A 15183-nucleotide genomic window follows, 5' to 3' on the forward strand; every position below is an offset into this window, starting at 1 on the left:
CTTGATTTTATTTTGCTATTTTCCCACCCATATGATAATTACACTAGGTATTCAGAAATATTGCTATCAGAATATTGGGGGGAAATGGGAGTTTCTACTTCTCTTTTTTAGGACCATTCCAGAACCCACGATGGCTTCTGAAGACAGCTGTGATACGTAGCCATTACCATTCTAGCCAAGAATGTTTATCAATCATCATTTGTTTACTAAGGTCCACTCCATACTGTTAGCCATGCTACTTCCTCTCCTTCCTTTCAGCAAACCCATGTCCTCTGCCCCCTTTATAGTGGAGTGTAGCTTATCTCTTCCAGGAACCTACCCTGACTTGCTCTTTTCTCTACAGATCCTCACCATATATGTTTTTAATCCGTTCCATGGTATTAGATTCTTCTTGATAATTTTCTGTTGTTTCTTACTTCGGCATTCTGTTCCAATAGATTAACTGTACTCTTTCAAGGCCGGTAGATGTCCTTTATGACATTTCTATTTTCCTAACACCTAACAGAAATGTACTCTTCTATATAATAGATATTTAATAAATTCTTTTTTTTGAAAAATTTTATTTCGCCCTGGCCGGTTTGGCTCAGTGGTTAGAGAGTCCGCCTGTGGTCCGGAGAGACCCGGGTTCGGTTCCCGCTAAGGGCATGTACCTCGGTTGCAGTTTGTCCCCGGCCCTGGTCGGTCGTGTGGGTGGCAGCCACTCGATGTGTTCCTTTCATATCGATGTTTCTCTCTCTCTCTCTCTCTCTCCCTCCCACTCTACCTGAACAAAAAATGGAAAAATGTCCTCAGGTGAGGATAAAAAAAAAAAAAAAAAAAAGAAAAATTTTATTTCAATTAAAATAATAGATAATTTATTTGTAATTCAAGCTATCTTAGTAAAAATGCTACCATTCTTGTTTGGTGTCTACCCAGTTTCCTAACCCTCCCCCACAGATAACCATTGTTAGCTTTTTATGTATCCTTCCAGAGTTACATATGAATATATAATACAAATATAGATCATATTTTGTTCCTTTTAAGCAAATGTTAATAAATTTTGTATAAATATAATGAGAGAGTCCTCATTTTTTTAGCTGCATAGTATTCCACTGTGTGCATATATCATGATTTATTTAATCAGTTTCCCTAATGATTACTATTTATGTTGTTCCCAATTGTCTGCTGTTATAAATAATGCTACAGTAAATAACCTGGTATACATTTCATTTCATACATGTGCACTCATATTTGAAGGATAAATTCCTAGCAGTGGATCAAAGGGTACAAGCATTTGACAGATATCATTAAATTGTCCTCCACAGAAGTTACACCATTTAACATTCTCACCAACAATGCAGGCACGAGCTTATTTTCCCATAGTCTGCATAACAAAAAAGGTAGTCAGACTTTGGAATTTGCCATTCCGATGGATGAAAATAGTATGTCTTAGTGTTCTTAATTTGTATGTCTCTTATGAGTGATGTTGAACATATCAAATGTTTAAAGGGTAGACTGTGCATATTTATTTTGTTTAAACTATCTGATTTTTTTTTGCACACTTTGTATCAAAGTTATCATTTTCTATGAATTTCTAGGAGTCTTTATATATTAAAGAAATAATTCCTTGGCTATGATGCCAGTTGCAGATATTTTTCTCTATTTGTTCTTTGTCTTTTGATTTTAATGTGATTGGGGCGGGGGGCTACGCAGAAATTTTCTATTTTATTTAGGTGAACTTATAAATCTCTCTTTTTATGGCTCCTGAATTTTGGATCATTCCCACTCCTGGGTAGTAAAGTAATCTTTCCAAGTTTCTTTAGTACTTTTTTTTAGTACTTTTTTTAGTACTTTTTTGGGTTGGTTTTGTTTGTTTATTTGTTTTGTTTTTATGCATTTAAATATTTTATCCATCTAGGATATATCCTGGTATAGATAGCTGTGAGGTAGGATCCTAGTTTTTTCTTCGGGTGTTTATCCAGTTCATCCAACAACGATTATTAAAACATCCATCTTTAATCATATACTAAATTCCTACATATATTTAAATTTATTTCTGGACTTACCATTCTGCTATGTTAGTATGTGTGGGGTTTTTTTTCATATACTATTTTAATTATTGAGGCTTTACAATGTTTCAATATCTGGTAAGGCTACCCTCCTTCCACTGCTTTTACTTTTATTTTAATTTTTTACAGTTTACTGGCCATTCTTGCTCTTTTTATCCCCTCATATGAATTTTAGAATCAGTTTGTCTCATTCCAAAAAAAAAAAAAAAAATGATTGTTTTATTTGGCATGCTTTAAACTAAGTTACAGTAAAAAATTTTGTTTGTTTTCTTCTACTAATTTTGATTGTCCTAAACACAACAATTTTAGTAAAGATATTTAATCTAATTTTCCATCTTAATGCTGGCAGCTGGTGGGGGAGGGTGAAGCTGGGGTTGGGGACACTTTCAGTAATGAAAATCTTCTGGCATATTTCCATACATTCACATCTTTTTTACCTTACTCCTTGTGAAACATTTTCCAGGAGTCTTCAGTGTTTGTTTTGAAGATGTTGGGTTTTCAACAGCGTTGGAATAGCTAGTAGAATAAGTCTCTATAGGTTGAGACTCCATACCTGAAAAAAAAGGTATTTTGTTGCATAGCTTCTTAAGCTCTCAGGTTTTATATAGGTATATATTCAGTAATGCTTGACTTCTTTATGCATTGTTTTTACAATACATTATGGGTTTTTAAATGTATTATTTTTATCTTATTTAATCATTCCTTGTGCCTTTTCATTTAGGTTCTACTTTATCATTAACCTTTTAACAGTCTGGGTTTTATAACTTTTTGAAGAGCACGTGCTGCCACTTACAGTCCTCATCAGCAAGGAAGTAGGACTCTCGGGTTCTTTCTGGGAGAGGAGGTGGGGGAGAAGAGCGATCTTCATGTAGATCTGTGATGAGAAGAGTGTACAGTGAGCAAAAACACCCATCACTTAAAAGTCTTAAGTCAAGACCCCTTTTTGGTTTTGTCTAACTTTTCCAATTTTTCAATATTAACTTACAATAACCAAATAAAAAATTATCTGAATGATGATTGGTGCCTCAAGAACTTTTTTCTTCTAGTTCTTTAGCCAATGAGCCTCTGATTCATCACAAACTTGTAACTCACTCACGAAAGTGTTTTTCCAAAGAAACTGAATCTGAATTGAATTGAGTCTCTAGTTCCAACTACCATTTCACAGAGCATCCTGAAACCATGAGGAGGCGAACAGCCAAATCCAGAATATTAGCAATTTTTACAAATGTCCACTCTCTTGAACAAATAAATGGCATGACAAAAACATAAAAAGGAAGGAGAACGGTTATAAATTTTAAAAGATGTAAGAAACATATAAACCAAATGCAATGTGTAGACTTTGTTTGAATCCAGATTCAAATAAACCTACAGTGAACAGACATTGACAATTTGAGAAAATTGAACAAGTCTGAATATTAGTTTGTATTAAGGAATCAGTTAATTTTATTGGTGTGATAATGCTATCTTGGTAGGTTTAAAATAAGTGTTGAAATTTTCCATAATAAGAACATTTTCAATAATGGAGCTATTTTCTCCCAATATACATCCTACAGATACAAATGATGTTCTATTAACATGGGCTGCTTCTTATATGGTACTGAATACAATTATATACTATATTAATGTCCTCTGAAAATGAAAATGCAGGTAAGTGCTACATTTTCACCTGTCTTTGGTCGTTTGGTTTTTTTACGAATTAGTGTTTGTCTATAAAGCAAGTTCTCTTGTTTATTCCTTATATGTTGGGGTTAAATGCATGAAAGTAGCTTATCATCTTCCAGTTTGCTACTAGAAAATATTCTGAGAACTAAAACTAACTTTCAGTTAACAATATACTGTCAAATATCTTCCTAAAATACCATTTTCATCTTTATACTCGCCTGATGAAGAATCTTACAAGCTTATTACTCATTGCATTAAATCTAAATTCTTCTGCCTCACTTTGTGTGTGATAAAACATACATAACAACATTTACCATTAATGACATTTGGTACATTCGCTGTGTTATGCAACCATCATCACTATCTAATTCCAAAACGTTTTCATCACCCTGGAAGGAAATCATACTCTCTCAGCAGTTACTCCCCATTCCCTTCAGATTACATTGGCAACTACAAATTTGCTTTCTCCATACATTCATCTGTTCTGGATATTTCCTCTGCTTCACTTTTAAGTCCTTCAGAATCTTTCCCCATTTTATCTATCCCAATTTATTTTCCATATTTCCCAGGGTAGAACCTCTACTGCAATTAAATGAACCCACTCACCATTTCTCTGTACTCATCATGCTTATTTCTACTTTTGAGTCACTGTGACCCTGATCCCTGCTCCTAGAATTTCTATTTCTTTCTTCTACTCAGTGAAGCCTTCCCTAACCACTCCAATGATACCTTCCTTTTTTCTAGACTCCTGGTGATTAGAATCAGGGCCACACAGATTACCATTAATAGTTACAAATGAGTATTAACTTTGTCTACCCAATTTGAATGGAAGCATTAAGCAGTGCCCTTTCTTTTCCCTTTTAGGAAAATTTTTGAATACATTTCAAAGTAGAGAAATTAGTACAATGAATCTCCATAACCTCAGTTCAACAATTTTCAAGATTTTGCCAGATTTGCCCAATTGTATCCTTTGACTCTTTTTTCTTTGCTAAATTATTTTAAAGCAAGTCCTCTATGTTCTTCACAATATATCTTTTTCTTACACTCAATATTATTTCGTATTTGTTTCAAGTGTACAGCGTAGTGGTTAGACAGTCATATACTTTACAAAGTGTTTCCCTCACTCCTCCTGCCTTTTCCAGTACCCACTTGACACCATACATAGTTATTACAGTATTATTGACTATCTTCCCTATGCTATACTTTATATCCCCATGACTTGTTTGTAACTAACAATTTATACTTATTAATCCCTTCACCTTTTCCACCCAGTCCTCAATCCCCCTCCCCTCTGCTGACCATCAGTCTGTTCTCTGTATCTATGAGTCTGTTTCAATTTTGTTCATTTATTTTGTTCTTTAGATTCCACATATAAGTGAAATCATATGGTATTTATCTTTCTATATCCTCCTAACACAATATAAGTATACAGAGCTTGCCTAGGAAAAGCTCACTTAATAATTATCTAATAAAAAGTATAATAGGTAACATTTAATGAAAGTTATTATTTGACAATCACTGTGCTAAAAGCTTCAGGTGCATCATCACACTTAATCCTCATGGAAATCTTCTAAGAAGAGAGTTCTATTATCCTCATTTTATAAATGAGAAAAATTTGATAGAGTACCAAGGTTATGCATTTTGATAACTATTGGTACTGTGGGAATTTCAATTAAAGTCTGTCTGACTCAAAAGCCTATTTTTTAAACCTATGTTATACTACATATTTATGTATACTATGAATACAATAAGTGAATAATATGTTAATATAAATAAATACATTAAGGGCAACTACCACCTGTCATAGTGGATGTAAAATACCTATCGGTGCCCAGTAAATGTTAGCTGTTGATGTTGTTATTCAATGTATAAGACAAGCAAAGCTCAAGAAGGTACTGGAAAAACAATGGCAAATGAAAGATCTAAATGGCCACAAATAATTTTTAGAATTACAATGTGAACAATGACAAAAACCTATAAAGTGGAACTGCTGCAAAGTTTTAAGAGATTCTACCTGAAATAGTTTTTTTAAAGGGTTATATATCAAGGAGTAGAATCGTAAAATCCTGTCTTTACCTTGCCCTTGACAAAACAAAACTCCTAGCCTGGAAAACCAGAAATAAATCAATAAACAGTAGAAGCTATTGTGGGAACCATACCATCTCCTGAGGCAAATTACTCTAAACTTAATGAGCCATTCTTACAGTACAAATTCTCAGGGCTAAATCTCATCGAAAGCCAAGGGAAGTTTTTACCTGATTTGGGACTCCAGAGTGTTACACACTAAAAAAAAGAGAGAGAAAGAAAGTAAAGGTGAAAGAATATATAGAAAATTTACAAACTCAAAGCAATGCATGGCGTTTTTGAAATTATATTGCATATATCGATAGAGATAGTTATGAAATGTCGGCCCTCTTTTTTTTGTAATGTATAAGTGTGCTGAATTATGAAAAGGCATCGACTCTTACAGTGATTTTTATCTGTCATGACAGTTGGTCCTAAGTTGATCCTGTTTTGACCTATTTCCTTTCTACTCACAACATTTCCCTGAAAATTTAATTGGAGGTAAATTGTTGAAATTGAAGTTACTTCATGACATTGGAAAGGGAGTGACTGTTCTTTGTCTGAGAGTTGTTAAGTGAAAGACCACTAGATGTAGCACATTTTTTAACAATAATAATAACAGTTACTAGTAAATTAAAAGTATAATTTGAAAGGTAGAGAATGTTTGCCTATCAGTATTGCAATTGTAGGCATGTTTAAATGTTTTAACTACTTTTCTGAACTCTGAAATTGTAAGAGTTGGTTCATTGAATATATACAAATGGATAACAGACTGTTGAAAGTGTAGATTTTTCTTCTAGAAGCAGGGAATGTTATTTCAAAAGGTTTACCTCAAATAATATGGACAAGTTTCACTCAAAAAATTATTCTCTATAATATGTTATCACAGCTATCAGGATACAGCCAACAAAATGGCTATTGCAAACAAGATACCTACTTATGAAACATTTATTTTTGCTTTGAATATCCTTCAAGAATCAGCTCAAATGTTTTCACTTCTGACCTGAAGGGATCTCCCACACTTTCAAATCTCTTATCTTTCAAATGGCACTGGTCACATTTGCCTTGTTATAGTAAACAGACAAAAATACTTGTATACATATCCTGTATCTCCGCCGCTAGACTATGAATTTCTTCAGGGCTAATTGGGTGTTATATATCTTTTTATCCCCAATGTCCTCTAGCACATTGTTTTACAAGTAGTATCTGCTTAGTATTTATTGACTGATAGGTGTTAAAAATACAGGGAGTGGGACTATAATCTGTTGAATCCAAATGGGTCAGAAAAAGAAGTTATTGACCTTGTTTGGCCTGAGTCTCACCGAGTCATCAGGTTTGTTTGATTTGGATGTTCCACTCCATTCAGGTGATGTTCCAGTTCTTGTCATCACAGCTGAAGCTAAAGATTGGGGACCGCTCAGTGGGACTTTTCCTGGAAGAAAGTAAACACGGTCCAGTTTTTGGGAGCGTTATCATTCTTTTAGAAAGCAAATGTTACTCAGCAATAGCACGCACAACACTGGAAGGACTTGATAAGTAACCTAGTTAATCCACGCTGTACGTACACTTACTGAGCTGTACTCACCAGCCTCCTCTACCACAATGAAAGATTCAGGTGTCCGTTCAGGAAGTGGCGGGGGGATCTCGTCATCTATTCTTGGAGAAGTCGCTATCCAAAATGGCAGACATATAATTACAATTTTTAATTAGGCAAAATCCAAAGAAAATTCTTACATTTCAATCTTGCTGTAAATCCCATCAAGCATCATTACATGATTTAAGCTGGTATCTGTTCACTCAAAGGAAAAAGCAAAATAAATGCCCTCATCTTAAGTTGCAAACCCAGGAGGTTTTGCTTCTTCAAAATGTATTCTTTCTTTTGCAAGCCTAAAAGTATTTTGATTGAGTGATTGAGTATCAGTTAACTTAATAAAAATCATTATATTAATTTACATTACATAACTCTTTCCTTTTTGTTTTACGTAGAATGTCCAATATAGTATCATAAAAGAACTTTGACATACCAAAGATTCAGTTACAGTCTAGGTAAAGTCATAAAGATTTTAGTATATCTTAGTTATTCTACCAGGATGAAGAATATATTTTTCTTTGTTTGTTTTTAAAAAAACAATGTTGTAACAGGGTTTTCTATAGTTCTATAGAAACATTGAGAATTTTTATAGAAAAATTTGATGCTATTATAAGAAACTGCCACCAGATGGCACACATGTCAATGTTGCTACAATCCCTGAAGATAAGGATTTGTCTTTTAATGTTAAGGCTCAGAATTTTAAAGTGTTATAAGCATCTAGAAAAATAAAATTCCTTTAAATTATAAAGCAAGATCAAAACATATAATCTAATCTAATCAAAGGAGGAACTAGATGCAGAAAAAGTATTTTGGTAACAAAACTACACATGTATTAAGAAAATGTACAATAATGTTAGAGTAAAAACTCTTTCTATGTCCTATTCAGGTAGAACATTCTTTATCAGTTTCTGATGACGTCTCTAAGAGAGTTAAACTTACTCTTTGCTTTCTTTCTTTCACATCAAACTATTATAATAATGTCTAACAGGATATTTACTTCTAATATCAAATCACTCAGAAAAACATCATGCATAATATGTAAAAATCTAGAATAATAAAGTATGAAAGTAAAGGTGTACATATAATTAAAATCCCACACAATATGGAACACACATTCTCATCTATTAAGTTATTAGAAAAGGGCAGGAGGAAATCAGGTCCTCCTCTTCTAACTACTTCAGCAAGAAAATACAATTGTTAGCTCTCTGTTCAACTCAATATAGCCACATGGTTGTGCAATAAAAATTATGAGTGACCACATGGTGCCATTGATCAAATCTTTTCTTATGTTTGTTTGGAAATTGCTTCCATATGTTAAGGGTAAATTGTGGGCCTTTTCTATGCATTTCCAGGAATGAGAATTGCCTTCTTTAAAAGCACTCCTGTTGGCATAGATGATAGACCATAGATCACGTAGATCATGAAATGTTATGTTTGCATTTGCTATTTTCAACTTACCACATCATTAAAACACTCTTGGAATTTATTTCTGAGAAGAAGGAAGCAGAGAAGGACAAGGGAGAAGATGAGAATAAACCAAATCTTCTGTAGAAACAAAGTGAAATCTAAAATGCCATATAAACTTTTAAAAATAACTTACCAACATCTGTTCTCTCTTGGTTCAATGTGTGGGGGAAATTGGTTGGAGGATTCCATGCTAAAGAATCATGTGACTCATAACAAGAAAATAGGGTTGCGGAAGATGTTGGCAACAAAGAACAAGGTAACACAGTTGTATCTTGTTTCTCAGGTAAATCAAGAGACATCTGAGAACCAGCACTTCTTGGAGACAATGGTGGACAGTAAGGATCTTCTACTAAAGACATGTAAGAATGTACATTAAGAGCACTAGAGTCATGTTGCTTTGCATTGGAGGCATTACACATTGGGTGCTTCGAGTCATATGACAGTGAATAATTCAGTTCTGCTGAAGAAACATGCATCGCTTTTTGAGCCTGCTCAAGACAAGAATTGTTTGGTTGAGATTCCAACAACAAAAAATTTTCCTTGACGTCCAGCTCCTTGGTGTCTCTCTGTTGTATCAATTCAAAGGGAGTCGATTTGGTCCGTATTATTGGCCCCTTTGACTTGAAGTATCCTCCTGCTGCATTTACAGGTTTAGAATTAGGACATGGTCCAAGCAAAACGGAGCTGAAGTCCAAACTTTGATGCTTCCGAAGAGGCTCCCCAGCTATTGGAAATGGCTTTGTCTCCCATTTCATGGTTGTGTCGGCATTTTTGTCACAACCACAGTTTAGCTCCAAACTCTCGAAAGAACTGTTCTGTTTAGCAGGGTGCAAAGTTAACCCTTCCTTTTCACTTATTTCAGAAGTCCTAATGTCAAAGAAAGAAGTTTCTGCATTTTTCACCCTTATCTTTTGTTTACTCCATTGGTTCATCATTTTTGCTTCTTTTATGCTGCTGAAACAAAGAGAAAGTAATAATGATATCATAACCCCCAAAGCCCTCTTCCATGTCTTTTCCCCAGCATCACAATGAGTTATAAGTGTGAGATATGCCTCCGAGACACAACTGGACAACATTTAGAGGTATAAAACTGTACTCACCTTTTTGGTAAATTAGAAGAGTGACTGTTTGCTTCCAGACTGGGAATTTGCTCAGGAACTGAATACTTTGCTTGAATCTTCAAGACACATAAGAGATTGCTTTTTAGTGAAGCAGTGACAGTGAGATATTTTATATTCATAAGGTAGAAAAGTTATTTTTCAGAAAATATAAAGATTTAAAATAATTTATAAGAGTTTAATGAGTTTACAAACTATTGAACTCAACAAGAACATGTTCACAATCTGAGATCTAAAGGATGAATAGTGCTATAGAAATGAGAAAGGATTTACTCATAGCATCACCTTTTAAAATGTGAGAGTTTTAAATGTTCTTGGAGATAGCTTTATTCCTAAGAACACTCTACCTTCAGAAATTTCATCATCTCAATCCTTAATGTCAATAGGTGCTTATTAGGACCCCACACCTACCTCATCTTGTTCTACCTTTTTCTTCCTTACTATGCTCCAGCTATGCTGGTTTTCTTTTCTTTTTTTAAGGTTTTTAAATTGACTTTTAGAGAGAGAAAAAAGGAGGGGGAGAGAGAGAGAAACTATGTGAGAGCAATCCATCAGCTGCCTCCTGCATGCCCCCTATTGGGGATCGAGCCCACAACCTGGGCATGTGCCCTGACCAGGAATCAACCAGGCAACCCTTCAGTGCACAGGATGATACCCAACCAACTGAGCCACACTGGCCAGGGCTACGGGGTTTTCCTGCCATTCCAAATTTGTTTCCAGTTCAAGGCTTTTACACTTACTGTTCCCTCTGGTTGAAATACTCCTGTTCCAGATTTTGTATGGCTGGCTCCTTCTAAGTAATTATTCTCTACTTAAATGTCAGCTCCATAAGGAAGCCTTCCCTGACCACTCAACCTAAAATCACACTCCCACACACTTGCCCAGCCACTCTTAACCTATATTTTCTTCATAGCAATTATCACATTATGAAATGTGTTACTGAGACTTGTGGAATCAAAGATACCATGGATTGCAAAATACATCTTGGTTTCAGAGATGTTTGAATGTAAAAAAAAAAAAAAAGTCATCAGCAATTGTAAGTAAGATTCCACATGTTACAGGTTTAATTGTGAATCTCAAAAAGATATGTTAAAAATCTAATCCCTGATATCTTTAGCTGACCTTATTTGGAAGTAGAGTCTTTATAGATATAATTAGTTAAGATGAGGTCATGCTGGATTAGGGTGGGCCCCAACACAATGACTGTGTCCTTATAAGAAGAGAAAACAGATGCTCAGAGACACACAAGGAGAATGCCATGTAATGTTGGAGACAGAAATTCAAGTAATGCATCTGCAAGCCAATGAATGCCAAGAATTGCTGGAAAACTCCAGAAACTAGGAAGAGGCAAGGAAGATTTTTTCCCCTCGAGCTCTGAGAGAAAGCATGGCCTTGCTGACATCTTGATTTTGGACCTCCAGAACTGAGAAAATAAATATGTTGTTTGATCCCTCCTCAGTCTGTGGTACTTGTTACAGCAGGCCTAGTAAACCGAGTCAGAGACTTTATTACCCCACTTTCAATAATGGATAGAACAATGAAACAGAAGATCAATAAGGAAATAGAGGGCAGACATTAGCAACACCATAAACCAGGTAGACATAACAGATACATATAGAACACTCCACCCAACAACATACACATTCTTCTCAAACATATATAAAACATTCTCCAGGATAGACCATATGTTAGGCCACAAAACCAAGTCTTAATAAATTTTAAAAAATTGAAGTCACACAAAATATCTTTATAAATCATAATGAATTGAAACTAGAAATCAATAACAGAGAAACAGTTTGAAAGTTCAGAAATAGATGTAAATTAAACACTTAAACAACCAGTGGGTCAAATAAGAAATCACAAAAATTAGAAACTACTTAGAAATTAATGAGAACACAACATACCAAAGTGAGTAGGATACAGTGAAAATAATGCTCAAAAAGAAATTTATAGCTATAAATGCCTAAATTTTTTAAAAAAGAAAGATTTCAAATCAATAACTTGACAATAGAAAAAGAGCAAACTAAACCCAAATCTAGTAGAAAGCAGAAAATAGTAAAGATTAGAGCAAAGGTAAATAAAATAGAGACTAAGATAACAATGGAGAAAATTAACAAAACCAAAAGTTGATCCTTTGAAAAGATTGATAAAATTGACAAATCTTTAGCTAGATTTACTAAGGAAATAATGAAGACTCAAATTTTAAAACTTTAAATTACAAAAATAAAAGTGAGAATATTATTACCAATTTTACAGAAATAAAAAGTATAAGACAATAATATGAACAATCATATGCCAACGAATTGTATAACCTAGATGAAATGGACAAATTCTTAGAAACATGATCAACCAAAACTGACTCAGAGACAGAAAATCAGAACAGACCTACAACTAGTAAATAGACTGAATTAATAACAAAGAAAAGCCCGGGACCACATGGCTTCATTGGTGAGTTCTACTAAACATTTAAGAAAGAATTAATACCAGTCCTTCACAAATTTCTCCAAAAAAATTCAATAGGAAGGATCACCTCCTAAATTAATGTATGAGGCCAGCATTACCCTGATACCAAAGCTGGACAAAGACACTAAAGAAAAAGAAAACTACCGACCAATATCCTTAATGAATATCAATGCCAAAATCTTCAACAAAATACTAGCAAACTGAATTCAGCAGCATATTAAAAGGATTATATGCCATGACAAAATGGGATTATTCCCAGAATGCAAGGATGGGTCAACATATAAAAATCATTGTAATATACTACATTGATTTCTGCTCTTTATTATTTCCTCCCATTTTCTTTCTTTTTTTCTAGATTCTCAAAGTGAAAGCTCACATTATTGATTTGAAACTTTGACTGTTTTCTAATGTATATATGTAGAGTGCTATAAACTTCCCTGTCAACACTGCTATAGCTCTGCCCCATTAATTTTGACATGTATTTTCATTTTCATTCAGTTCAATGCATTAAAAAAATGTTGCCTTGATACTTCCTATTTGACTCAATGGATTCTTTAGAAGAGTGTGGTTAGTTTCCAAGTATTTGGATCTTTTCCTGTTATCTTCCTGTTATTGGTTTCTAGTTTGATTTCACTGTGGTCAGAGAATACATTATATGGTTTCCATTTAAAAAAAATTTTCAGATTGTTTAATGGCCCATGATATGGTTCATTTTGCTATACATTCCATCAGTACTTGAAAATAATGTGTATTCCTGTGTCATTGGTGGAGTGTTCTATAAATATCAATTTGATCCTGTTGATTGATGGTGTTGTTGAGTTCTATATTCTTGCTGATTTTCTGTCAAGTTTTTCTATTAATTTTTGATAAAGAAATATTGAGGTCTCCAACTATAACTGTGAATTTGTCTGTTTCTCCTTTTATTTCTATTAGTTTTTGTTTCACTTATAGCTCATTTAGTCCATACACACTTAGGATTGCTATGTTTTATTGGTGGACTAACCCTTTTATTATTATATAATGTTTTTCCCTGTCTATGATAATTTTCTTTATTCTACTTTATCTGATATTAATACAGTTAGCTACTCCTGCTTTCCTTTTATTCATGCTTATATGATATATATATTTTTCCAATCTGTATATTTGAAGACACATATAGTTAGGTCATGTTTTCAATATACTTTGCCAATCTGTCTGTTAATTTGTGTATTTATACCATTTACATTTAGTGTAATTATTGATGTTAGGGCTTAAACCTACCATTTTAGTTTTTGTTTTCTGTTTTTTCTCTCTGTTTCACATTTCCCTTTTCTTTTTCCTGCCTTTTTCTCTTTCCTGCATTTTTTAGAATTTCATTTTGATTTATGTACAGTTTTTTTTGTAAAGGTATGCCTTTGTATAGCTTTTGTAGTTGTAGCTCTTGACATTACATTATATATACATAACTTACCACAGTCTACAGGTGTTATCATTTTACTAGTTCAAGTACAGAAACCTTAACCTCCCTTGACATTACTAACTCTTCCCTGCTTATAATGTAATTGTCTTAAATATTTCCTCTAATACATTTAAAACCACATCAGGGAGTATATAATTTTTAATTCAATTATCAAACAATTTAGAAACTTAAGAGAAGGAATGCCTATTATGTTTACACATGTTTTTGCTTACCATGTTCTTCCTTCTTTCATAATTTTCTTTTTGTTTAGGAAACTTACTTTGTTTTTTCTTTAAGAGTAAGTCTACTGGTGACAAATACTCTTAGTTTTTCTTCATCTGAGAATGTCTTGATTCCCCCTTCATTCCTGAAGGATGTTTTCACTGGGTGTAGCACTCCTAGCTGATAATTCTTTTCTTTCAGTACATGACAAATATTGTGCCACTTCCTTCTGGTCTCCATGGTTTCTGATGACAAAGCCAGTGTTATTCTTATTGTTTTCTTCCTACAGTTAAGATAATTTTTCTCTGGTGCTTTCTGTAATCTTTGTCTTTAGGTTTAGATGTTTTATTATGATGAATTTTTCAGTACTTTATTAGCATTGCATTTTTCTCTTCTGCTTCTCGGACATCATGACACAAGTGCTAGGTTTTTAAGGTTCTGTTTATTTTTTCAGTCAATTTTATTTCTGTTGTTCAGATCAGGTCATTTCTATTGTTCTATCTTCCAGTTCATTAATTTTTTCTTTTGTATCCAGTATTCTGCTGTTGAGCCTACCTACTAAACTATTTTGTTTCAGTTACTGTATTTTTCTGTTCCAAAATTTCAGTTCTTCTTCGTATTTTTTTTCCTGAATCTTCCTATTTTTTCATCTTTTTTTGTTTTTCTTCATTTCTTAAAAGCATGTTTGAAGTTGCTCATTGAAGCATTTTTATCAAGACTGCTTTAAAATCTTTGTCAGATAATTCTAACATCACTGTCATCTTAGTGTTGCCATCTATTGATTGTCTTTTATTCATTTGGTTTGAGATATGAAGCTCTGGATCTTAGTTTAACCTTCTCTTTTAGCTGTTCTTTTGTTTGTTTGTTTTTTACTCCATTCTGACAGGACAATGCATTACTGTTGCCTTGTTACTACCAGGTGGATTCTACCTTCACCAGTCTCCTAATTTAACTTATATTGATGTTCAAGGAGAGACATCATGGGAGAGGCTCCCATGGCTTCTCTGACACTATGGTGTGGATGGCCTCTTTACTGTTGGATGATGGCGTAAGTCCTAACTGCCCATTAGGCCTCTTTTAACCCTACTTCAGTGGGGAGGCATGGGGTGC

General features: G+C 33.8%; 1 protein-coding gene across 4 annotated transcripts in view; it reads right to left on the reverse strand.

Moving 5' to 3' along the window:
• The window catches only part of PTPN22 (protein tyrosine phosphatase non-receptor type 22), a 65321-nt gene that overhangs the window by 12306 nt on the left and 37832 nt on the right, over positions 1 to 15183 (reverse strand). For 2 of the 4 annotated variants that reach the window (XM_036272064.1, XM_036272063.1), the window contains exons 12-18: positions 9933 to 10009; positions 8966 to 9786; positions 7360 to 7443; positions 7076 to 7206; positions 5966 to 5993; positions 2842 to 2922; positions 2486 to 2601 (exon numbers count right to left, since the gene is read on the reverse strand). In XM_036272064.1, the coding sequence (XP_036127957.1) occupies positions 2486 to 2601; positions 2842 to 2922; positions 5966 to 5993; positions 7076 to 7206; positions 7360 to 7443; positions 8966 to 9786; positions 9933 to 10009 (1338 nt within the window). The remainder of the gene's footprint in view (positions 1 to 2485; positions 2602 to 2841; positions 2923 to 5965; positions 5994 to 7075; positions 7207 to 7359; positions 7444 to 8965; positions 9787 to 9932; positions 10010 to 15183) is intronic. The other 2 variants (XM_036272062.1, XM_036272060.1) reach the window with 2 other exon arrangements.

This window comes from Molossus molossus, unplaced genomic scaffold (assembly GCF_014108415.1).
Source record: "Molossus molossus isolate mMolMol1 unplaced genomic scaffold, mMolMol1.p scaffold_m16_p_20, whole genome shotgun sequence".
In the NCBI taxonomy this organism is placed as follows: Eukaryota; Metazoa; Chordata; class Mammalia; order Chiroptera; family Molossidae; genus Molossus; species Molossus molossus.